Source organism: Phycodurus eques, chromosome 5 (assembly GCF_024500275.1).
Source record: "Phycodurus eques isolate BA_2022a chromosome 5, UOR_Pequ_1.1, whole genome shotgun sequence".
Taxonomy (NCBI): domain Eukaryota; kingdom Metazoa; phylum Chordata; class Actinopteri; order Syngnathiformes; family Syngnathidae; genus Phycodurus; species Phycodurus eques.
Window position 1 is genome coordinate 30423109 of NC_084529.1, and position 26366 is coordinate 30449474.

Genomic DNA, 26366 nt, shown 5'->3' on the forward strand with positions numbered 1-26366 from the left:
ATCCCTAGTTCTGTTGCTGTAGTTTTAAATAAAGTCTTGGTTCTGGCCACACTGGCACAATTTTTAGTGCCTCCTATTTCAATGAGAATGCATTCGTCTCAACACTCACAACAAACACATTTTGTTTTTCTCTGTCTAATTGTTTATTTCCTTCTCAGCAATGGAAGAAGGGGAACTTTCAGAATGTGGAGGGACCTGGGATGAATCGGCTGTCCAGACAGGTTTGTATATACAAACACACACGTCCACTGTCTTGCATGCAGTCACACAGTACTGAAGCCGATGAGTTGTAGATCCCTCTCACACAAACACAGTGACCGGCACTCTGTTTGTAATTTCAATTCCATATGGTTGATGAAGGCCTTCTCCATGGGATACTGTTGGAGCGGGAGGGGCTGAGGGATGGAGTGAACATACGAGGGATTAGGATGGAGAGATTGTTGAAACTACTTAGAAGGGGAAAAAAACGAAAGTAGAGAAATGAGGAGATTTGAAAGAAGCATAGCGAAATGTGGAAAGAGCAGCGAACTCACTGGTCTCTGGAGTAAGACTGAATGGAAAAAGATATGACAAAGGGGACATGGAGAGCAAGACAGGAGAGATTTGTGTGCTCTTTCACTGCTCTCTGTTGTATGGTGATACACTGGGAGGAAGTCAAAGAGATGGCTTTTTGTTGTCTCTTTTGTTGTACAGGATTTAGTTTTTTCCTTGTGTTCTGACCCGCTTCCCATATACAGTATGCTATACTGTGTTGTCTTTTGATATTTGCAATATAATGATTTTACAATTTAGGACAGAACAAAATGCTCTTTAAAATGTATTAGTAAAGTGTAAAAGTGCAAAACTGTTTTGTGTGGTTGAGTAAAAATGAGTATTTTCTCTCAAACATACTGAAATACTCTTCTTGCCATATGTTGTTGTTTTTTGTTGTTGTGTGAATCACTGGCATATACCAAGAAAGCCAAGGGCAATGAATGTCTCATATTATTTACCTTTCATAGACGAAACAGGAAAATAAATTCTGAATCATCTCATAATTTAATTAAAACATTTAAAATTTGTGGAAGAGCCTGAGTCCCTATGCAAATCATGAGTTCCCCCTCTTTGTTATAGTTTGTGCTTAGCAAAGATGAAATCCCAAAATTCCCCACACGCGGGAAAAAACAGTCAGACTACTGTAGGTGTTTGCCAGCTGTGGCTACTTTTTACAGCCTATCAGAGAACAGTTAAAACACTTCCTCTGACTGCAGCCCAGCAGGGAAATAAGATACTGCTGAATGTGGTAAATACGGAGTTATCACTCTCCCTGCTTCTTCTCGTGCCCTGTCTCCTGTTCTGCTCCACCGGGAAACAAGTATAGGAAAGTATGACCCTTGGGGGTCTATGACGTACCAAAGCCTCCCATCCTTGTTCTCACCACCTCCCTCCCGCTCACTCAGACCTGAGCTAACGCTCCTCCAGGGGCAGCTATACGGGTCCATGTCTGTGTGTGTGTTTCAGGGGGTGCTGACTGAGGTCCTGGGTGGCTCACAAGAACTGCTGTGTGTGTCAGTTCCTGCAGGAAGCTTGAGTCCCATGGCATACACGCATGCGCACACACATACACGCACCTCTGTGCTATCTCACAGTATTTCCCCTCTTAAAAAAACAAATTGCTCCATTTTTCCATATTCGGCCATATTGTATGGATGGTACGCGACATTCTCGCTCTGTTTTTATTCTCGCCACTTTCTGTCACTGTCATTCGTTTCCTTTGGATCTCATTGCAACTATTATTGACAGATTACTGTGTGATTCAAGAGAGGAATGGGTGGGAATATCAAGTAAATATACCTTGATTTGTGCACTCCCTCAGAGTCAGTAAGGATTGGTTGAGCAAGAGGGGAAAAACAGAACAGACTGGAGAAATACACTTCACCGCCCCATCATGCTATTAAATTTACAAGCTTCCATCCCCTCTCCCTCTCTCTGTTTCTCCCTTGCTTTCCTTGGAAAATGTGTGTTGCGTTTGGAAAGACCCACGGGAGGGAAGGCAGAGGGAGGTGGGAGAGTGACTCGGAAGGGAATTGCATCAGGACAATCTTTTCTTCCCCGAACTCCTACATCTCCCGCTTTCCTTTGTTCCCATTGAAATGTCCTCCTCTTCTTCCTCCTCTCTCACCTTTCTGCCCCACAGAGGACCAGTCTGTGGTCAAAGGTGCCGCACCACCTTTTTTTCACTCCTTCCCTATGTCCCTGTTTCCTCTCAGTGGGACAGAATGTCCTCACTCCTCCCTTGCTTCCCCCCCCATCCCTTGCTCACCAGTTGTCTTCGGACGGGGGAATAAGCAAAGAGGAAATGATTAGACATTGTCATACCGTCTTCTTCAAGTCTTGTCATGAAATAGGTTTGTCAGCTCCCCAAGCAGAACGTGAGAGACTAAGACCTATTGCGTTATTGTTGGTTGGTCACAGCTTGAGTAGAGTGTGCATACTTTTGCGTGACTAAAAGCATGCAAAAAAAGCTCAAAACACCAAAACTTCATTGGACAAAACATTTTTTTTGCCCTGCTCATTCATTTTCAAAGTTAAAAAAAATCCATCCCTCGATTACTTTTTTATACTGTTCATCCTCGTTAGCCTGAAGCCTATCGCAAGCTGACCTTGGGCAAATGGCGGGTACACAAGTTGGCAGCCAATCGCAGGGCACATAAAGACAAATAAATGTTCACGTTTACATTCACACTTATGGACAGTTAAGAGTCTTCAATTAACCTAAGATGTTTTTGGAATGTGGGAGGAAGCCCACGTAAGCACAAGGAGAATATGCAAACTCCAGACAGGAGGGCCTGAGCAGAAATTCAAATCTGGGACCTCTCGACTGTGAGTCACACATGCTAACCACTATTTTACAGTGCTGCCAAAGAGAGGACAGTTTTATTTTAATGAACTAATATTGTAGTGGTTTGCTTACATTACATTGCATACATTAATAACAGTTTTATGACAGCAGCAGTTTGAAAATGGAATGGTTGCTTTACATTTTCATCATATCTTATTGGAAGAATTTTTTTTAATGAATTGGCGGTCGACCAACATCCTGGAATGGGTTGTCTTCATCCTCTAGATGTTCCACTGTAGTTAGCAATATCATCTAATTAGAACATACATGGTGCACTGAATTGTACAGAAACAACAGAGACTGATAGAATGAACAGAATTCCGTTCATCTGGGGACGGGTGGAGGAGGTAAGGTCAACATTATTGAGGGATGGCAAAAGGAATGGAGGAGCGAAAGGTAATAATAACTCCTCATCCTGGTTCTTTGTGATGGCCAAAAAGAAGTATCTCTCTCTCTCTCTCTCTCCCTCCCTCCCTCCCTCCCTCCCTCTCCTTTCCTCTTCCCCATCCCTCTCTCACTGCCTCTCTCTTGAGGTCCATAATGTAGTTTTAATTTCCCCAAGGCTATACCACAGGAAAACAGTTCCTGTGTGCGTGTGTGTGTGTGTCAACGATTATTGCCTGCTTCCAACAATGCACAGACTTTTTGTCTGTATTGCAGCATTTAAACCCTTCGTTAGAGGTTTGTAATCTTGGTTGATATCCTGTATGTGTGCACCAAAATTCAAAAAGGTGAGCAGCTGTCACTTTGTTTCCCAGTAAACTTTTTTCATGATCTACTGAACGGTATTTGTGTACAAAGACTGTATTCTCGTGTGCCTTTTTTCTACATTACTTCCATGACGTGAGCACCTCTTTCATTATTTTCTTTCTTGACTTTGGTGTTGGGTGCTGCTCTCCCTTGCCGCAGTCTTTCCCACAAGCCTGGAAGTGTGTGCATGTGAGGGCATGTGCATGTGTTTGTATATGTGTGTTCTTGTGTGCAATTGCAGCTCTGTGCCTCAACAGCCCTCCTCCTGGCAGGGCGGGGTAGGGGGATGCTTGTATTGTCAAAACACAGAGACAAGCATTGGTGGGGGAAACAAGATGAGGTCGGATGCGGAGAGGAAGAGGTGAGGAGAGATGGCTTCTTAATATAGCCACCTAACACCCACACTCCCCACACACACAACAAACACACTCACACTAACAAACAGAGCGAGACAGAGGGTGGGGGGCATTCCCCAGAGAGAGCGAGGTGGGGGGGCTATGTTGTGTCCAGCTGCACCTGTTCAGCTTGTGTGTGTGTGTGTCAGTGTGCATTTGAGTGCACTCAAGGCAGACATTTTTTTCACATATTCTTGACATGTTGAACGAAAACATAATAATGCATTGTGCTGACATTTCCTGTAAAAGATAAAACCTAGCGAGGAATGCACGTTATATTAACACAATGTACTTTCTTTATAATTAGGTTTCTAGTGTTTAAAAGACCAGTGATACAGTTGCAAAACCAGTGTGTCTATATTGTGTTTTTGTCGTTATAGTGCTGTAGCGTATAACAGTGGCTAGCACAGCTGCCTCAAAGTCAGAGTTTCAGGGATTGACTCTCGGCTTGGCCCCTTTCTGTATGGAGCATGTTCTCTTAGTGCTTGCGTTGGTATTCACGGGGTATGCCGGATTCCTCTCTAAAATGACCACGGGTCTGAATGTGACTGTGAATGGTTGTTTATCTATTGATCCCTGTGATTGACTGCCGACCGGTCTAGGGTGTATCCCGCCTCTCAACCAAAGTCAGCTGGATAGACTGCAATTTAGGATGGACATTTCTGTGGGCTTTCCTCATTTCCAGTACTCCACTTTGCTAAGACATTCCAAAACCATGCATCTTATGTGAGATACACTGAAGATACAGTGAACAAGGTAAACGAAACCCAGAACATGGATTAAATTGATGGATGGATGTAGTGCTGTTTTGGAGTAGTGTTTGTGTGTTTGTGTGTGTGTGTGTGTGTGGGCAGGGGGGGGGGCAGGTTGAATTCTGCCTAGCAACAAGATGCCCTTGCAAACATGACATAGCTGGCAAAAAGAAACTCTCTTGATCTAATGTTCTCATTTCAAATACATATTTTACTTAAGTTGTGAACTTGTATAATTTATCACAAATCATTTCTACTGGGCATGGTATTCATATCATTGCTAATTAAACTGATAAATGTTATCAGACAGGCAGTCAGAGAGCATATTGGAATTTCCTTTTACTGTATGTAGACAACGAATGGGGTCGTGCGCCACATTTTTTTCATATAATAATGCCAGTTGGTGAGGATACTCTGGATACAGCTTCATTGTGGCCTTTATTTAACAAGAAAATTAGAAAAGCACATATGCAAGATGTCCTGGTATTATTTTGTCCCTTGCCCACCGCTTGCCCAACGTGACATTCTAATTTAAGCGAGTCTGCTGTGGGCAGCTCGTGTGTGATGCATTCTTTGTGACATATTGGTTGCACGTGTCTGAAGACACATCAATAACGGCCAATGGGCAACATGATGCAGGTTTGATTTGAACATCACAGCTTGTTGCAGGTGGCCTTGCTGAAGGTGCTTGCTGCAGCCAGGTGCCTGTGAATTTGACTACAGTGATGATGTGGAGCAGAATGAAAGCCTTGTGTCGCGGCTGTTTGCTTTCTCAACATTCTGCTGGGAGCTCCACACACACTTTTCCACACTTTTGGATGGCTCTTAAAGGTTTGTACAGACATGTGCTTGTGTATGTAGGTGTTTTATGTACACTTTCTTGGCCTGCAGATATTCATCTCCCCAAGCAACTGTGTGCAAGTCCAGCCAAAGTCCCACTTTTTGCTTGCCAGATGTAACACTTAAATAACCCCCTTGGCTTTGCAGTGTTAGACTATGTTTTATTCTCATTTAAGGCTTCTTGCTTTGGGACTATCCTTCCGTATGCTATCACTAAGGAACAACACAGAAACATTTCCCACTTCATTAGTACCCCAGGTGATGGTCATACTGACAATGGCTATGTCCACTACACATAATAATCATAATAATAATAATATTATTATGACTATTATTCAAAAACACACAGGAAAACTCCAGTTCCCAAAAATAATGTCCATCACAGTGGCAAGAAAGGGGGAAGTGGAGCTACAGTGGAACGCAAGTTGTTATGTTTTAAGTACTATTTATGTTTTAAGTACTATTTAAGAATTGCTAGTTATACAAATATAATAAGCACTGTATAATAATAAAACACCCACCACTAGAAGATGCCATTTACTGGCAAGCTTCTCTGATCATTTTCACACTTGCCATTAGCCATGATGCTTTAAGTTTTGTAAAGTTAATTTGAGTATGCAAATGATATTCAAACAGTTGTGTATTTTATGTTTCACTCAATGTGATGGTTTTAACCCCAAAGTTTGTCGTTTCCAGGAAATTAGGTTGAACAAGTTGTACAACTTGTGGGCCGTTCAACTTTGGAGGCATTTGAGCAATATCTTAACAAAACAAGAATCCACCCATAAATAAATAAAACAAAAACATGAATTAAATAAGGAGATTCATAGACTGTGACAGCACATTAGCATAAATATAATGTCTACACGCAAATGCTAAAAACAAATGTCTGGGGAAAATCTCACTGGTCAGCATCTCAGCAAATATTATAAGTTATTATTATTATTATTATTATACATTAATAATAATATTATAATAATATTATTATAATTATATATTATATTATAAGCATTTGATAGAGCATCTTATCATTTAACTTACTACATACGTCAACTTTTTTATTATTATTATTGTCCTTTTGGCTTGTCCCATTGGGGGTCGCCACAGCGTGTCATCCTTTTCCATCCATCTCCTGCATCCTCCTCTCTAGCACCAACTGCCCTCATGTCGTCCCTCACGACATCTATCAAGCTTCTCTTTGGTCTTCCTCGAGCTCTCTTGCCTGGCAGCTCCATCCTCATCATCCTTCCATCGAAGTCTGCCCTCTGTAACTTTGTCTCCAAAACATCTAACCTTGGCCCGGCCCTCTGATGAGCTAATTTATAATCCTACCCAACCTGGTCACTCCTAGAGAGAACCTCAACATCTTCATTTATGCCACCTCCAGCTCTGCTTCCTGTTGTCTCTTCAGTGCCACTGTCTCTAATCCGTACATCCTGGCTGGGCTCACCACTGTCTTATAAACTTTGCCCTTCATCCTGGCAGAGACTCTTCTGTCACATAACACACCTGACACCTTCCTCCACCTGTTCCAATCTGCTTGGACTCATTTCCTCACTTCCTTACCACACTCACCATTGCTCTGGACTGTTGACCCCAAGTGTTTGAAGTCATCTACCCTGGCTATCGCTTCTCTCTGTAGCCTTATTCGCCCCCCACCACCTCCTCATTGATGCACATATATTCTGCCTTACCTCTTCATTCCTCTCCTTTAGAGTGCATGCCTCCACCTTTCTCACTGTTCCTCCACCTGGTCCCTGCTTTCACTGCAGATCACAATGTCATCTGCGAACATCATGATCCACAGGGACTCCAGTCTAACCTCATCTGTCATCCTATCCACCACCACTGAAAACAGGAAGGGGCTCAGGGCTGATCCCTGATGCAGCCCCACCTCCACCATAAACTACAGCAAACCTCACCTCTGTTTTGCTGTTCCCCTCCTTCAGATTACATCGTCTGCACAAGATGTAATCCACCTGCGTGCGTCTACCTCCGGTCTTGTAGGTCACCCATGTTCCTGCCTCTTCTGGGAGAAAGTGTTCACTACAGCCATGTCCATCCTTTTTGCAAAGTCTACCACCATTTGTCCCTCGAGGGTCCTTTCATGGATGCCGAACTTACCCATCACTTCTTCATCACCCCTGTTTCCTTCACCAACATGTCCATTACAATCTGGACCAATCACGACTCTCTCTCTGTCTGGGATGCTCAAAACTACTTCGTCTAGCTCCTTCCAGAATTTATCTTTCACCTCTAGGTCACGTCCTACCTGTGGGGCATAGCCACTAATCACATGATACATAACACCCTCAATTGCAAGTTTCAGCCTCATCACTCGATCTGATACTCTTTTCACCTCCAAGACATTCTTCGCTAACTCTTCCTTTAAAATAACCCCGACTCCATTTCTCTTCCCATCTACACCCTGGTAACATAATTTGAACCCTGCCCCTAAACTTCTAGCCTTTGTGACTTTCCACCTACTCTCCTGGACGCACAATATATCAACCTTTCTCCTAATCATCGTGTCAACCAACTCCCGAGCTTTTCTGGTTATAGTCCCAACATTCAAAGTCCCCACATTCAGTTCTCAGATTTCTGTCGAAGAACCCGCTTTCCACCTCTCCTTCGTCTTCGGCCCGCAGTAGCTGAATCTCCACCAGCACCCTGTAGGTTAACGGGGCGGGTGGCGGACGTTGTTAACCCGGGCCTTGACCGATCCGGTATGGAATTTTTTGGATGCTGACTACATACTTCAATTAACTCATTTAAACTTGGGGTAATGAGACTACTAACACACACATGCACACACACACACACACACACATCCTCATGCTATGAACACACACTCCTCTATGAGCCTAACGAGTGATGATTAGTGGGTCTCAGCTGGGCGGGGTTAGGATGCGTAACATCACTGTACTGTGGACTCTGCTAATTCACTTCTCTTTATCTAATTACCCAGGGTGTACACAAACACACACATAAATACACGCATCAGTAAAGGTCCACACATAGACACACACACACATTGCATGTGTCGTTCCTGCAGTGACCTAATTATTCCTGAGGTGTCAGTTTGCATATTTATTATTTATACCTGTTAAGAAACAGCCATTGTCCTCAGATTACTCAGGCAGAAGACTACAACCTGGAATATTACTGATTAAATTTCCTCCAGTGAAAAAAAGTCATCAGACAGGCATTTTGTTAGAATCCAAAACCAGGGTTGCATGCTGTCAAACCTGCATGTAAACGTTTTCTCAGTTGCTGTCTCAACATAATATGATTACAAGCTATATTATGGTATTTTTCATTTTCAAAACATTATTTGCTACCATCTCAATTCAACCTCAGCAAGTTTATTTCACTACAGGAAGTCCTCGAATTACGACGCACTCGACCTACGACGTTTCGACTTTACGACGCCCGTGCCTCGCCCGCCATTTTGTCCCAGCACCATCGTGTTTCTGCTTAGCTAGTGCATAGTGCTTGTCTGTGTTTGTGCGGCGGGAGTATCTTTGCCTTTTTCGCCCTCCGTTTTTCACACTCTCAGCAGTAATGGTAAGTACAGCATCTTATTTTTTTATTTTAATGTATTTTAGTTTCTCTACACGAAGTGTTAACCTTTCCTGCTCCGGTCACCTGACCGTGGTCGGGAGACGCAGAGGTTAACTCCCTTCTCTCGTTGCACAGCTGAGATGGGTGGCGGCAACAATAAAGGCACGAAGCACCGACGGGTCCGCCGCTAATCGCTACTCTTCCCCGGTCGCCGTCACTACACTCGCTACTGTACACACTCGCACCGGCGCACACTCCTTCCTCCTTCGCAGTCCCGTCTCACTCACACGTCGACGCACACGCCCACACACACTGAGCTTGCTGTCACAATCACGTGGGACAATACCCGTAACAGAAGTATTTTGCCGTAAATTTCGACTTTAACGGTGAAATCCGACTTACGCGGAAAATCGTGCTACGTCGCCAGCGTAGGAACGGAACTCGTTCACAAATCGAGGACTTCCTGTATTTCAAATGGTAAAACTAGTTACATTTTAGCACATCGTGATCCCATACATCAGTTTAAATGATATTTACTAGAACCTCACTGTTGATCCTTTGTTCTTCTTAATCAATTAACTTAATTCAATTACGTTTTTTTTTTTTTTGCACCCCAGATGTAATTCAACCCATCGTAACATGGCTACAATAAGAATCAGCGTGGCTATTATTATGGAATATATTTAGTGACCAGTGAGATGGGTTTCTGGCGACATCAAAAATCTTAATGGTCATATTAATTTAGCATCTCACAGGGAATTATTTTTTGGTGATTAAAACGCTGTGGCTGTGTTTGGGTATTCAATGTGTGTGTGTCTGTGTGAATGTAATATAATGTGTAGTTATTCCTGGCATCGGGACAGTCTGTGACTCAGAGATAATGGTTCTCTGTAGACAGTGCCTGTGCGTGTATGTGTGTCTGTGTTTTTGTGTGGATACTGCTGTATCCTGCTGAAATGTGCATGCGTCTGTATTAGGTTTTGTGTCAAAAAAGGAGAGGTGAACTGTTTGGCATACATACAGACAGTATAAGCCGCTGACTTCCTGCATGGTGCTTTCAAACATTCTTAACTGTCATACAGGTGACTTCTAAGTTGCCAAGCCATACAGTAAACCATACAGTGTAAAGATGGTCCAACTGCAAGGTTTTTGTGCCACTTCAGAAGCTCTTGGTGAGGTTCCGTTGTATTCAAATGTGTTCGTGTGTTTGAAAGCTTTTCATGGTTTCATCACATGATGAATGTATCTGAGAAAGTGAGCGAGACACTGTGATTGAGCCAGTGGGTCTCTTGCTCAAGAATAGTAATGATTCTAACAGCAGCAGTCCCCCACCTTTCCCTCTATGAGAGCTATTAGAGGATTCCCAATTATTACTGTCCATGGATCTGTGGTGTTGTCGGTCTCTCTGGTTGTAAAGCGAAAGAGAGTGTGCATGTTGTTATGTACTGTATGTTTCTGTTCCCGTCTCCTTGTATTGGGCTTCAGGAACAAGACAATTCCTCCCTCGTATTCCCTCTCTCTCTCACTCGTTGTCGCTCTCTCGTCCTCTTTTACTTGTAGTGATGGGGCAAATAAAAGGATGTGTATACTTCTAAAGAAAAAGGAGGTAAAGGACATCAAATTTGCACCCCCCGCAACAAGCATACACACACACACACACACATGCACACACACGCACACTATTAAGTTGCTTCACAAGTGTGAGGGAGTTGGTTTCATCTGGCTGGTCCCACTGTTGCCATGACAGCAGGTTGTGTTGGCATGCACTGGATTTGGCACTGCCCTTACCTCTGGCGTTACAACCCCCTGCTATGCATGCGAGTGTGTATGTGTGAAAACGTTTCCTTTTATGTACAGTATGCATACTGTATGTGAGTTTTGACACCACCGAAAATATCTACAGTATGGATCCATAATTACATTACAACCCACTGCTACGCATGTGTGTGTGTGTGTAGGTGTGAAAATGTTGCCTTTTATGTACTGTATGCATACTGTATGAGTTTTGACACCACCGAAAATATCTACAGTTTGGATCCATAATTATATTAATCCGATGTAAACATGGAGTAGTGCAGCTTATGTTCGATATCCAAAACGACTGCTTAGTTTTACACTCTACCATGAACAAAGTGTACGTTCACATGTACAATCTAATGTCATCCAATGCAACAGCTGCATATTACAGTCTACATTCATAGAATCTATGTTACTTAATATGGTTGCAGTTTGCAGTGTTGTACAACTGTACTGCATCTGAATTTTGTGTAACTATTGTTATTTTTTTCCCCCCGTTTCTTTTGTGCTAATTGTTGTGTTGTCATACAATATTCTGTATTTTTGTGTAAATTTGAGCCTGCATATTTGTGTTGGTTTCCTCAGATAAGGGTCCTTATTCTCTCTCTGGCCAGACGGTGCTCTCACCACTGGACAGATGGCCAACACCCTCCTTCTCTTCATCCCCATCCCTTCATCTAGCCCTCCTTCTATCCTTTCATCACTAATGTCCTCTCCCACTGCACCCCATCACCGCAGTCCCTCGTTCCCCGCCTCCCAGCATCCCCATTTCCCATCGCACCTCTCCTTAATAAATTATTCTGGAAGAGATCTGGTGGTCAGATCTTTTGGCGAATGTACTTTCTTATGTTCGGCTTCGCTCTAACTCTACTCTTATGGTAAACATTTGAAATGGACTGTCATTAGGGAACACACCACCATCAATTAATAAATCAATAAAGAGTATGGGCGACACGGTGGACGACCGGTTAGCACATCTGCCTCACAGTTCTGAGGACCCGGGTTCAAATCTGGCCTCACCTGTGTGGAGTTGGGTTTTCTCCGGGTACTGCGGTTTCCTCCCACATCCCAATAGATGCATGGTAGGTTAATTGAAAACTCTAAATTGCCCGTAGGTATGAATGTGAGTGAATGTTTGTTTGTTTATATGTGCCCTGCGATTGGCGGCTGGCAACCAGTTCAGGGTGTACATCGCCTCTCGCCCAAAGATAGCTGGGATAGGCTCCAGCACACCCGCGACCCTCGTGAGGATAAGCGTAACGGAAAAAAAATGGATGAATGGATGAGTTTGTCTTGACCCTGTAGTTGCCGTTGAAATTCACCAAGACATTTAGCACAGTCAACTTCCAGGGAATAGAAGGCCTGTTCATGTTATTGCATGACTGCGCAATAGTGTGTAGTGAACAACACAGGATTCAAAAAGTGCGGAAGCTGTTTTAGCTGCACAGTGAAAATGACAACAATTTGATCATTTCTCCCCCGATGTCCCAATACTTTTGTCCATATGTAGTGTTGTCCCGATCCAACTTTTTCACTTCTGATCCAATACCGATATTGCAGCCTGGAGATTTGGCCAATACCGATATCGGTCTGATCCGATTTGAGTAATAATCATACATACTTTACTTATTTTGTAGTATGGAATGTTCGAAAAGGCTTGATCAAGTGATATTACTCAAACAGAGAAAAATAATCAGCAACAGTAGGTAAACACTTTTGTCCATATGTAATGGTGTCCCGATCCAACTTTTTCACTTCTGATCAAATACCAATATTGCAGCCTTGAGATTTGGCCAATACCAATATCGGTCCGATCCGGTATGAGTAATAATCATACATACTTTACTTATTTTTAGGATGGAATGTTCGAAAAGGATTGATCAAGTGATACTGCTCAAACCGAGAACAATAATCAGCTACAGTAGGTATGAGAAAAACTGACCCATTTATTATTAACCAATGGGTTACATAAAGTAACTTCAAACATTGGAATGTACTACAATTTAATGAAATGAAAACTATATTGGAAAATTCTGAAAAATAACTTCAATAAAACTAATAGTAACTAAAATATATATTTATATTGCACCATAACCAGTGCTTAACAAACTTAGGCATATTCTAAATTTGAATACATTCAATAAAAATAAATGATAAAACCATGAAAAATAACCTCAATAAATAATAAATACAAATTATACTTTTAAAGTGCAAAATAACAATTCAAGTTCAATTGAGTTATTTTTTTACTGTCAGTATGTAGTGGGAACAGCATTTGGTTTCTCCACATGTGGGGTGGCAATGCATCTGGGGTATAGTTTTATTCACTGTTCCTGCTGTGCACATCTTGAACTCTGTGGGGCAGTGTGGTGCACACAATGAGATACACACTTGTAGGAACAAAGGAAGAATATTTTTCATATAACTAATTACTGTATTCACAGAATTTGAAGAATATATGCCCGAGTATTTTTATATTGCCCTTTTGTATGTGTTTATGCAGCGTTTGTTTACCAATATTCATTATTTTGAGAGATATAAGTGCCACGAGTTAAATGCTTATTATTATTATTTGTTTAAATTTCAGTGGCGTTTTTCATTTATTTTGTGCTAGCTTTAAGTTACCGATTTTTTGGAACAAAAATTGAGAAAGACATGAAGTCTGTGGTGTAATTATTTTATGTATGTTAAGTTTTCGAGTGAATTTCAACTGGAGTGTCACGAAATGACTTGAAGCAAGCAACATTCAGTCCTACTTCTTACTACTATGTTAAACACTTTAGCAACCTGTTGTTGCGATCACATGGGCTCTGCATGTCGTCCCGGCACTGCCGGATAGAAGTGCTGGAGCGGCTCATGGAATGGACTGCTTTTATAAGAGTGGTAAAATCGGAGATTTTAGATCCAGTCCAATCTGATCTTTGTTTTTGTTTTTTGTTTTTTTGATGACATCCGATGGATTACCGATCTCATATTTCAGATTGGGACACCCCTATCCAAATGTATATGCCAGCATATGACATTCATATTTTCTTCTGGAAACCTACAGTATCTTATTTTATTGAGTATATTTCAATAAAAGTTGGAAAAAAATACAGTATAACATTAACATTCAGACAATAAAATTATATTATATATGAAATTATATTACATTTAAAATAAAAATGATCCAATATATATTCAACCCAAATTCAAATGTTATAGTAATGGCTGGGTTTTTCTTTCTCCCCCTCCCTGTGTCATCAGTGTCATTCCTACTGGAATCTCAACTTTTATTAAGATATTATGGTGTGGAAATGGAGACGCAATAGAGCAGAGGGCATTGCGCGACCGCAGCACACACACGCACACGCACACACTCACACACACACACACACACAGGCACGCACCCATGGATACACATGCACACACACACACACACACTCTAGTCATATGTTGAAATGCCATACCAATTGTCATTTGTCATTGTAATTCAGTCAGCTTGCACAAATCAAAGGAAGAAATATTGTCGAGCTGGGAAAGTATAATTCATTTGTACTCGTGAGCAACCAGATCCAAAATGAATTAAATAAATGAAGGCAAATGATGCTTCAACTCACCAGACGCAAAACAAAGGAAAGTATTTTTTAAACATGATTAAAGGGAACAACTCGAAAATTGAGTAAAAGACCAGAGCCCCAAACATGTATTACTGATCATAATAAAAGGAAGGGTGATGCATCAGTAACACAGTGGCCAGTGCTAATAATTATTTTATCATCTGTCCTCAGATGTCTCGGCATCAGTAAAAACGGTCGAGCCGAAGGACGGCCACGGGGCGGCTCCTGAGGATGCAGAACAAGAGGAGCCTGGCGACCATGACGACGATCTTGATGATGACTCTGTATTCACCTGCGACAACTGTCAGCAGGACTTTGAATGTTTGGCTGAGCTCACAGAACACAGAACCAACCACTGTCCAGCAGGTGGGACATAACATTCTTTCAAAACTGCTTAATCTGTTCAGTGTTTTCCAAACTTGATGATTTTGCAAACGTGGTATGTGCCTTACAGTTCTGAGGTTCTGGGTTTGAATCTCGACTTTCCTGTGTGGAGTTTGCATGTTCTCCTTGTGCTTGCGTGGGCTCTCTCTGACTACTCCGGCTTCCTCCTACGTTTCAAGAATATGCGTATTAGGTTAATTAAAGACTCTAAATTGTCCATAGGTATGAATGTGAGGGTGATTGGTTGATTTACCAGGATGTACTCCGCCTCTCGCCTAAAGTCCACTGGGATAGCTTCCAGCTTACATCAGGTACTAATGAGGATAAGTGCTACAGAAAATGGATGATACTGAAGATGGACAGATGCTTGTGTGGGCTTTCCTCGACTCCAGTACTCCAGTTTACTCCCACATTCCAAAAACATGCATGTTATGTTAATTGATTATTCATTGCTCATAGTTCATTTTTATTTATTTTTTTATTTTCATTAATTCTTTCCAACTACCAGATAAGTGTCAGCTGTGAGTCTCTATTAAAACTACATACTGCACTTGCACTTTTGTACTTTTGTCTCCCCCTTCATTGATTTTGACCCGCTACACCTAATTTATTACCTGGATATCGTTATACTACAGACAGATACACACACTAGTCATTATTAGTACTGCTGTAATTAATGGAGGGACTGAAAGGAACACGGCGGGGGCATCTGTGTCCTACAGATTAATCCAAATGCTCGCTTAACAAGCCAGCACACACACACGTGTACACACGTGCAAGACAGTCTGCTGCCTCCAAGTGTCTGAGTGTGTTTACTTTGATACTTTGATATGGGAAGGAGGAAGTGTGAGTCGGGGGGTCTTTGTTGAAACTGGTAAAGATTGTGTTTTTACAGAGTGTGTATTATGATCACCTCAGCAACCTCATATTCACCTGCTGCTTCAACATCCAGTGCCAGCAGATAGGCCCATGTGTTGCACATTCAGCCATTCCAGCAGCAGGGAGGAGCTTTGTCATGAAGTCAATTGGTTACTGTCCTAATTAGCAACTGAAAATGGAAACATTAAGGGTCGCAGATTTTGAAGGTAATATAATCCTGTAAATCAGGCTGCACGGTGAACATGTGGGTGGTTAGTACATCCGGCGCACGTTTTGAGATTGGGGGTTCGAATATGGGAGTTTTCTTGTTCTCGGGTTAGAGGACTTTGAAATTACTAATAGAACAATAGTCCGCTGCAATGACCCTTGTTCAAAGGGCGCTGAGACTTCAAGAAATGTATGCAGTTTAAAGTGACTAGTAATGCTATAATCTGGGACAATGTCGATTGTGCAAATGTAGCTGATGCTACTCAGGCACATGAGTGGCCAGCATTGGTCATATATGCAAATAGTGCAGCGTGGCGAGACGACTACAGTGAGTGCACGAGTAATGAATAATTGGCCCGACAGAAATGTGACAACAAATTCAAGACAAAAAATTGGCAGGAAGTTGAAATGGAATTGTAAATTAACTGTTTAAGAAGTTAATGGCAAGAGGGAAGAAGCTGTTGGTATGTCTGCTTGTTTCATATTGCATTGTTCGGTAGTGCCTATTTGAGGGAAGGAGCTGGAAGACGTTGTGACCAGGATGTGGAGGGTCCAAGAGGATTTTGCATGCTCTTGTCTTAGCTCTTGTTTTAGCAGCGTGCAAGTCCTCAAGGGTGGGTGGAGGGGTACCGACAATCTTTTCAGCAGTTTTGATTGTCCGTTGCAGTCTGAGTTTCTCCTATTTTGTAGCAGGACCAAACCAGACTGTGATGGAAGAACACTGGACTGGTTCCACGACTGCTCTGCAGAACTGCCTCAACAGCTCCTGTGGCAGGGCTTGCTTCCTCAGAAGCCGGAGGAGGTACATCCTCTGCTGGGCCTTTTTGAGGATGGAGTTGATGTTGATCTTCCACTTCAGGTCTTGAGAGACTGTAATTCTCATGAACTTGAAGGTCTCGACGGTTGACACAGGGCAGTTAAACAGTGTGAGGGGCAGATGTGGCGAAGGATGCCTCCTGAATTCCGTGATCATCTCTACAGTCTTGCGCGTGTTCAGCTCCAGGTTGTATCAGCCGCACCACAGCTTCAGACGCTCCACTTCCTGTGGATACGCAGACTCGTCACCGTCTTAGATGAGGCCGATGACTCTGGTGTTGTCTGCAAACTTTAGGAGTTTGACAGTCGGGTGCTTCGAGGTGCAGTCGTTTGTGTAGAGAGAGAAGAGCAGGGAAGAGAGGACACTACCTTGGGACACCCCGGTGCTGGTGATGCGTGTAGATGAGGTGGCCTTCCCCAGGCTCACCTGCTGTATCCTGGCCGTCAGGTAGCTGCAAATCCACTGGCAGATGGCAGGCGAGACGCTGAGCAGGAGAACATTGGAGGAGACGAGTTTGGGGATGATGGTGTTCAACACAGAGCTGAAGTCCACGAACAGGATCCTTGCGTAGGTCCCTGCGCCGTCGAGGTGTTCTAAGATGAAGTACGGTCCCATGTCGACTGTGTCATCCGCAAACCTGTTTGCTCTCTAGGCAAACTGCAGGGGGTGAATTATGCAGTGATCAGACGAGCCCAGAGCTGCGCAGGGGATAGCACGGTATGCGTTATTTAGCGTAGTATTGCGGTGGTCTAAAATGTTATTTTCCTTGGTAGGACAGTCAATGTGTTGCTTGTATTTAGGGAATTTTGCGGATTTGCGAAAGTTGGTGAAAGAAAGTCCGCGATAGACTCCCTGACGTTTAGCAAGTCTTCCCTTGTGTAAGTGAGTCGCGTAATGTCTCCAAAGACAAACGAAAAACACAAAAACATAGAGAATACTAGAGAGCACGTAACCGAAGCAACCGCACGGGTAGGCGCCATCTTGAGGCGCCACAGATCAAATGGAGTGTCGATGGTTCATTGTTGTTCCTTCACGGTGGCCGACTTGTTAGAGCGTCAGCCTCACTGTTCTGAGGACAGGGGTTCAATCTCAGGAACCGCCTGCGTGGAGTTTGCATGTTCTCCCCGTGCCTGCGTGGGTTTTCCCCAGGCACTCCGGTTTCCTCCCACATCCCAAAAACATGCATGGTAGGTTCATTGAAGACTCTAAATTGCCCGTAGGTGTGACTGTGAATGCGAATGGTTGTTTGTATGTGCGATTGGCTGGCGACCAGTTCAGGGTGTACCCCGCCTCCTGCCCGATGATAGCTGGGATAGGCTCCAGCACGCCCGCGACCCTATTGAGGAGAAGCGGCTCAGAAAATGGATGGATGTATGATACTTATTTCAAGATATCCTACTAAATGCTTGTTAGAACAAGCTCAGATCTTAAGACATTCCAGAAACTGCATTCATAAACAGTAGCTATGCCAGGTAGGCTAACATTGTGATACAATACGGTAAATCGCCATCAGATTCAATAAATACTATGAATGACTTGTAAACTGGGGATTCTGAAAGGAAAAAAAAGACATCCAACACTGACAGCTTTGCTGCTAGACAATTTAAAATGCATAATAAGACAGATGTGTGTCACATAGATTTAGAATTGAGTTTAACCCAACCAATGTGCTTCTGGGAGAAGACTAACCACATGACATCAGTTTAATCATAAAGATTTGAGTATAGAAAATATAATTTATACCATTCAGGTTTCTTAATTGCCTTTGTGTTTTCTGGATCCGCACAAGGCCCTGCAGTGCACTTTTGTCTTTTGGGTCTCTTTCATACTGTGCTGTTAGAAGCACACCAGCACACATGTACACACTGTCGTTGTCAGAGCATTGGATGTGGCCTGTGATTTTCAGCACAGGAGTCTGGGGAGGGCGAGATGTTACTGAGCGAGAGAGTGCAGAGAGGGCAAGAGGGAGGGCAGGAGAAAGGAATGGAATAAAATGAATCTTTTTTGCTCCCTGGAGAACGAGAGCTTCAGATTACAGAGTAATCCCACAGCTCAGCAGGATATGTGCTTGCATGTGGTGGTTTGCGTATGTAGATTCATCTGTGAGTTGGCTTCGTCTGGTACAACATTGCGTATGAATGTTATTGTGGGACCACTACTTTTTGCTTATTATTGTGGAGAAGTCTGAATTGAAAGCATGGACTAAAGAATCCTTTTATGTTCTCTGGTTCAGGCTCCTGGGAGCCAATGTAGTGGGACCTATGGGATACATGCACACGCGCATACCGTCTTCTAGGGATAAACACAATACCCAAATTATTAAAAAAAAAAAAAAAAAAAAAAATTATCTTCCTCCTCAGTGGTAACCATATTTACTTCAGAAACAATGTGATGCATGAACAGTCTTCTTCTTGTGTGTGTGTGTGTGTGGGGTGGGGGGGGTTGGGAACAGTTTACATATAATCTTTCTATTGACTTCATTTTAGAATTCATACGAACATTCAATCATAGCATCAGTGAGCTCAGAATTATTTTCAGAAAAGGCATAGTTTTCCTCTACCAGTAAATACAATTGGTCGGCAACATTTGCATTAGCTGTTTGCACTACATGGTTCAGGTGACACAATTCCTATTTATTTTTATTTGTATTTTTTGGGGGCATTCAAGTTGTTATTTGGATATGTTTCATGGGACTGTAAAGGGAAAAATTGCTATATACATTTGAAAATGTATATAGCAATTACTATATAGGCACTAAATTAGAACTGGTCACTCAATCGATACAGGTGAGCAATGAGCTTTAATATTCTAAAAACACACAAAAATGCATCATGTCCTCCCATTTTGCAGCAGATTTCACTAATTAGTCTGCCTGAGTGGGCTTATTGTGGTGAGGAAATGACGTTCGAGCATACCCTGTATACTCTTGTGGCGAATGAGTCCCGAGTTAGCATGGGGCTACAGCTATAACACTGAATGGGTCCCAGGTGCAACTGTGAAGCACCAAGTAATTCAGTGGCACTCTAGCAGAAGGCCTATAAAGAGGCACCATTAATTTGAGAACAAATTGGACAAACACACTCGTACACACACTGTGGTGCAGATCAATGACACATAAATGTGTGTACACCCAATCAAGCATGTACATAACCCCAAACAGGACATCGGGTTCATGGGATGTGCTTTCCATTTGTGCACAACACATTCTAAGAAAGGATATTTAGATTTAGATTTTTGAATTTTTTTAACAGGAATGACTTTTTAATGAACAACTGTGTTTCTGTGGGGTGCTCTTTGTGCTTTACATGTGTGTATATCCTGTGAATGTGCTGTGCGTGCAAGAGAAAGAGCGAGCAAGAGAGTCGCAGGAGTGTCGATGGGTCTCAGTAGGAGTCAGAATGTGGAGCATAGGGTTCCCCGAGGAGAGGAAGAGCGGAGGAAAAAAAGCCCTCAGATCAAATGGAGAGCATTTTCTGGCCCCACTTTGCCACATCATAAGCTCACATACATCTAACCTAAACTTAACCTCAAATCTCCATGCACAGATATAATTATTTTCATATGCAGAATTTAGATTTTGTCTCATATAGAGGGCGTGAATCCCTATAAAGTGAATGTGTAATTAGGATTCATCACTGACCACAGCAAGAACTGGATCACTTTCATGTGTATACATAATAGTTTCAGAGTTTGTAGCTGCCTTAAAAGTAGGCTTTACACGATCAAGGTTTTTGGGGCCGATCAGCGAGTTTAAAAAAACGATAACCGATCACCGATCCGATCACAAGATGGAGCAATGTGTCTATTTAAATGACCTGTTCATTTACTTTATATACTTGTGTACTTAATTGCTCAAAAAATTATATTTACAATAAATAATGTATCTTTGTTCCTCTATTTATGCCAGTGAGGCACAGTGACAGACAGAACAAATGAATGGTCTTCTATTAGATGGCAGGAAGTACATACAGTAAATACTGTGCATCTACTTCTTGTGACATTTTTGTTTATTGGTGTGCTGTGAGATTTTCCAATTGTAAAATATGTTCCTTTGCTCCATAAAGGTTGGAAATCAGTGCTCTAGTCAGATCGTGTATTCTAATCAGTCAGGTCAAACCAATGTTACATGACAGAAATAATGGGTGCTAACTTACTCTAATTAAATTACTTTTTTTTTTTAAATTAAATTACTACACCCACACCGAAACTTTAGAGCACGAAACGACAGAACTGTGGCATGTTTACGTCCAACCTTTTGTGCTACCGCTAAGCTTGCAAGGCTACATAACATTTTATTGCCTGATTGTGAGCATTATCGTATTAAAAGTACGTGAACATACCTCAAGCAAGCCTTAAACGAACGCCCTCTCCTGTCCTGAGCACCGGTGACCACCAACACACGTTTTTCCCCATTTTCTCCTCATAATATAGTCGGCGCGATCCACTCTTGTTGTGGTCGCCACGGTAACGAGTGTATCCAGTCGCATTTTAGTTGACAAGATAAAGCCCAATGATCATAAAAAACGGGATGCGGTGGTATCAGAATACAAGATTTTACTGCAGTACTCTGACAGTGCAATCGTGAAAAATACATTTGTCTTGCAGTCTGATCCGGGAATTACATGTTGCCTGTCTCCGACGTGTTTTCTGTCCCACACCGCCGAGGTTTTTTAAAAAATTATTATTATTATTATTATTTTTTTTTTTTATAAATAACTTCATTGGCCGTCCGATAACTACAGCACTACCACAAAACACATGCGACAAGGGTAAAAATTAACTAGCTTTTGGATTCAAATATACTGTGCATGCGGCGACGCTGAGTATGAATGTCTTTTGCAGAGCCGATCAATGACGTCATTGACGTCATTGATCGGATCGGCGAATTATGACATTAAAGCTGATCAGTCGATCAGCATAAAATGCTAAATATCGGCCGATACCAATCAGCCCGATCAAATCGGTGTAAAGTCTACTTAAAGGTAAATGTATGTGCATCCAATGGCCACATTTTGAGTTAAAGTGAATTTGTATTTAGTGAATGGGTATTTTTAAGCTGGAAATGACAACAAAGTGGTGAAAAATAACGTGGTGTGTTACTTAGGAAATATTTTTCTTTTAATTTTAATCACCTATTTTCATAATTTTTTTCCATCCATCCTTTCATCCATTTTCTCATTTGCTTATCCTCATTAGGGTCGCGGGTGTGCTGGAACCTATTCCAGTTTACTTCGTGCAAGACTGGTCACCAGCCAATCACAAGGCACAATATACTGTAGACAAACATGGACAAACAACCATTCACTCTCGCATTCACATCTATGGACAATTTGGAGTCTTCAATTAACCTAATGTGCATGTTTTTGCAATGTGGGAGAAAACAGGAGAATCCAGCGTAAACGCACGGAAGCACAGGGAGAACATGTAAGCTCTACACAGGAAGGTTGGGCACAGATGTCAACCCCCAACCTCATAACAGTTTATTAATGTATTTATTGATTTATTTTATATTTTTAACCTGTCCAGTTCGGCTAGGTCATGCAGAATGGGGGAATCTGTGTCCATTTTATGCCGGAACAGTTTTTTTGTGCCACAGTAGAGTGATTCTTTTGTATTATGATGGAAATGTATTGAAAATGTAACCCAGACAGAACGAGGTTTAGGAGGGAAGTGACGGAAAATAAAAAAGAAGAGGACATAGAGAAAAATAAACAAGAAAAAACAGGACACGAGCTGTAAGAAAAACAAAACCAAAAAAAGCGTTACTTACAAGAATACTACAATGTAACAGTAGATTCGAGTTTCATATGGGGCAGTAGTGTTACACCCTGCGAGGGAAGAACAGGACAATATAGAACAGGACAGGGACAGGAGTGGAAGAAAGCAGGACAAGGGGAGTGGACCCGACTGTGCAACGGGAGTGTGGTGGGAGTGGCTGTGTATGTTCTAAACATTGGTGGAATTGGAGTGCAAGTGAAGGGACATCCCAAGAAATTCACAAGGTAATAAGAGTTAATAAGACCAATTAGAAAGTAGCCCCACACCAAGCAAACGAGTACCAAGGGTGTGTGTCTGCAGACATACGCAAGTGAATTGACGCTGTCCAACCTCAGAACAGTGACTGTGTTAACCAATTCCTCCACTGTGCTGTCTTTTTCATTATTTTTACATAATGATAATCATCTAAATTTCTATTTCTTTCGAGTGCTATAGATTAGATTAAACTATGGACCTCACCAGAATCCTTTTGAATGGTGGATTGTGTTTATTTTAGCTGTCAGAATGTAAAAAGAAATGAGAGAGGCAAATGTCTTTCATGCATACACTGTCTCTAAAATCGGTCAGGGTATTAATAATTTGGGCCGAAATAGTAAAAACAGAATGCTTTTTTCTTGTTTTCTAAAAGTTTCTTGTAGATGTTTTTTTTTAAATTAAAAAACTACTGTTGTCATCAAAATGAATGGGCATAATTGAAGAGTCTTGTAAGTCTCCTTAAATTTCGTTTTATATGCACACACACAAACAGAAATAAATGTCTGTAAGGTGTTTGTGAGAACACAACACGGTGAGTGAGGTTAGAAAAAATAGACAGAAGAGGAAGTGAGTGACAAATAGTAAACTATGTAGCTGTCTGTCAAAGCAGGAGGGCCCATACGGGTGCTGTCAGTGATAAATAGCAAGTCATTAACCAAGCCAGTCGCTTAGATGGCATGAGTAGAAGAGAGTGTGCGTTTGAATTGCAGATAGCTTCATGAGGTATTTGTGAGGTCTTTGTCAAATGACCACATACTGCTGCACTCTTGTCCATCCTCCTTCCTCTCTCAGTGAAGGAGAGAGAGACACTACCAGGACGTTTTACTCAGAAGGCGGTGCACAATGTAATCAAGGGAGCAAAGAGGAGGAATAAAAGAGTAAGAGACAGGTGAGCAGGAAAGAAAAGGGATGAGGGTGAGAAAGGGCAATCACAGGGAGAAAAAAAGAGGGAATGGAAAGCAGGCAGAGAGCAGGGCTGTTAGTGCAGGGGCCCTTGGGTGACTGGTTTGTCCCCCGTGGGACGTCTCCCCTCTGCTCAGCCCCAACCGTCTGTTACAACCCGCTCTCTCTCTCTCTCTCTCTCTCTCTCTCTCTCACGCACACATACACACACAGAAACACATACACGCACATCACTGCGTCTGTCAACAGCATAGCAGCTGAGTCCTGTGAGGCCAAGACTCTTATTAAAACCACAGATCACTTCCTACTGGAAGGAAAGGTAGGAGGAGTTTCATTTGAAACAAAATTACAGACGGCCTCCTGCACTCTGGCCTGCCACTTGATCTGTGCGTGTGTGAATGTGTGTGTGTTTCTCAGCCAGTAGCTGCAAGTGACTGACAAAATAAATGTTATGCTCTTTTCCTATTCACGCCTCTTCTTTCAGTGTCTTTTTGTTATTTTCCCTGTCGGCTTCCATGCCTCCCTCCTGCACTCTTCCCTCCTTCTGCCCGCATACCCCCACCTTGCCACCCTCCCTCCTCCTTCGCTGTTGGTGTGTGTGTACCCGGGGGTGGCCCGAAGATTCCTGTGCTAAGCCCCTGGCATACATACAAGCGCGCACACACATACACGCATGCACTGTAATAGCGCACAGACACAGCTGGCTGCTGCTCAGGTTTTCCAGGGAGAGAGCGGGAGCCCGGCACCAGAGGAGAGGGGGATAAGGAGGAGAGAGAGAGCGAGCGGTAGAAGGAGAAGGGGAGGGGAGAGGGGGATGTGAGGGTGGGGGGTCACAGCATGCGGCGACGGAGAAGGGTTGTTGTGGAGTCATTTTTCATCACAGGGTTCATTTTTCACTGCACTTCTTCCACTGACTTCATCGCTCTATTTCTCTTTATCTGTCTTCTCCTCCTGCTTCCCTCCCTTGATCCCGCTTTGTCTCTGTTTAGCTTCCCTTTTTCATGTCCCACCCAATCCTCTCGCCCTTGTACGCGCTCCTTTTCACCCCAACTCTTTCCATCCTCCTTCTCTCACCAACTCTCTTTCAGCCTAGTTTCTTCTTTATGAAATATGGATGGGAGCAGTTTTGGGTGCGCTGAGAGGTTTGCAGTTCAGGGAAGGAGGATTGGATGGGGGGTGGGGGGGGGAGTTAGGAACTGGCAAGGGAAGGGAGAAAGAGAGAGGGTATGGGATGTAGCTGGCGTCTCAGCAGACGTGCCTTGTGCATGCACCTAAACACCTCGCTGAGCAATCTGTCAACATGTCAGCAACACATGTTTGGCAAAAAAAAAAAGAGAGAGAGCAGTTGGTAGGAGAGAGGAGAGCGTTAAAAAGATCTCTCCTCCTCCAGTGGGAGTAATGGCTCCCACCAGGGCTCTGGAAATGCTTTGAATTCAGCAGATTTCTATTGCGGGCTTCTCCCCCGGGGGCGTCTTTTTACAATGCCTGCATCTCAGAAATTTGAGCCCGAGGACCCCTAGGGGCGTCCTTTCATAATGCCTGAAAATGTAGGGTTATATTGTGTGCTCTTCCCCGTGAGGCTTTTATTAATACCTGTATTCACTGCCGCTGGAAATTACACAGGCAGCGCTGCAGGGGCCTGAGCTCGCTCCAGGAAGGGAGAAAGACTCTGTGGGGAAATTTTCCTTCTTCTTTCTCGTCTTATCCCTTCTTTTGCTCCCATTCCTCACCTCTTCCTCCCCTGTCACCTACTACTTTAACTCTTTTTCTTTTCTTCTGACTTAATGCAAGAGTGAAACCAAGAATTTGATCGTGTGTGTGTGTGTGTGTGTTGGCACCAGCTCGCCCCCTTGTATTCAGCCCCACTTTGCTCAGAGGAAAAGAAGCACGCAATTAAAAATGTAACTTCCCCTCTTGTTTCCCTCTCATCTTGCCTCTCTCACTCACGTGTCCTTGTGTGTAGATCTTGCAGAGGGTAAATATTTGTGTGTGCTTGTGGATGTAGACGGAAAGTACCCTACATACATGGTCCACTATACTGCGTGCGTGTGTGTGTCCGTGTGTGTGTGTGTGTGCGCGCGCGTGCGTGCGTGTGTGATGGCGAGACAACAAGACGACAGCTTCTGTTGTCAAACATTCATTAGAATTCTTGAGCCAAAGGGTTTTGCAGCTTTACTACGTTTTCTGTCTCTATGTTTGTATTTATTGATCAAATATTTACACATTCAGATTAAGGAGATATACATTTACATATTTTTGAATAAATAAATTGCCTGTTCTCTGCATCCACATTTTCTGTTTAGTTTTCAGATTTGTGGGTTTTTCCTTGCTGTTCCATGATGGAGCAATTAACAAGGAGGGACTGATTGCTTTCAGTCATGGTAGTTGTTTTTCAACCAGCGTTATCATCCTATTGTGTAAGTTGCCCTATGACAGCAAGTCTTAAAAACAGTCTGAAAAACAATGATACTCTTCATTCAGTTTAGAACAGGCAGAATTAGTGGGTGCTGGCACTGCTGTAAAAGTTGCTTGTCTATGAATGTCTCAGGTTGAGCACACACACAA

At 42.7% G+C, this 26366-nt stretch overlaps 1 protein-coding gene across 4 annotated transcripts in view; it reads left to right on the plus strand.

The window, feature by feature from the left end:
- Positions 1-26366, plus strand: part of znf423 (zinc finger protein 423) — a 141855-nt gene that overhangs the window by 21713 nt on the left and 93776 nt on the right. For 2 of the 4 annotated variants that reach the window (XM_061676238.1, XM_061676239.1), the window contains exons 2-3: positions 159-221; positions 14750-14944. In XM_061676238.1, the coding sequence (XP_061532222.1) occupies positions 159-221; positions 14750-14944 (258 nt within the window). Of the gene's footprint in view, positions 1-158; positions 222-14749; positions 14945-24037; positions 24121-26366 lie in introns of those variants that run through there. The other 2 variants (XM_061676240.1, XM_061676241.1) reach the window with 2 other exon arrangements.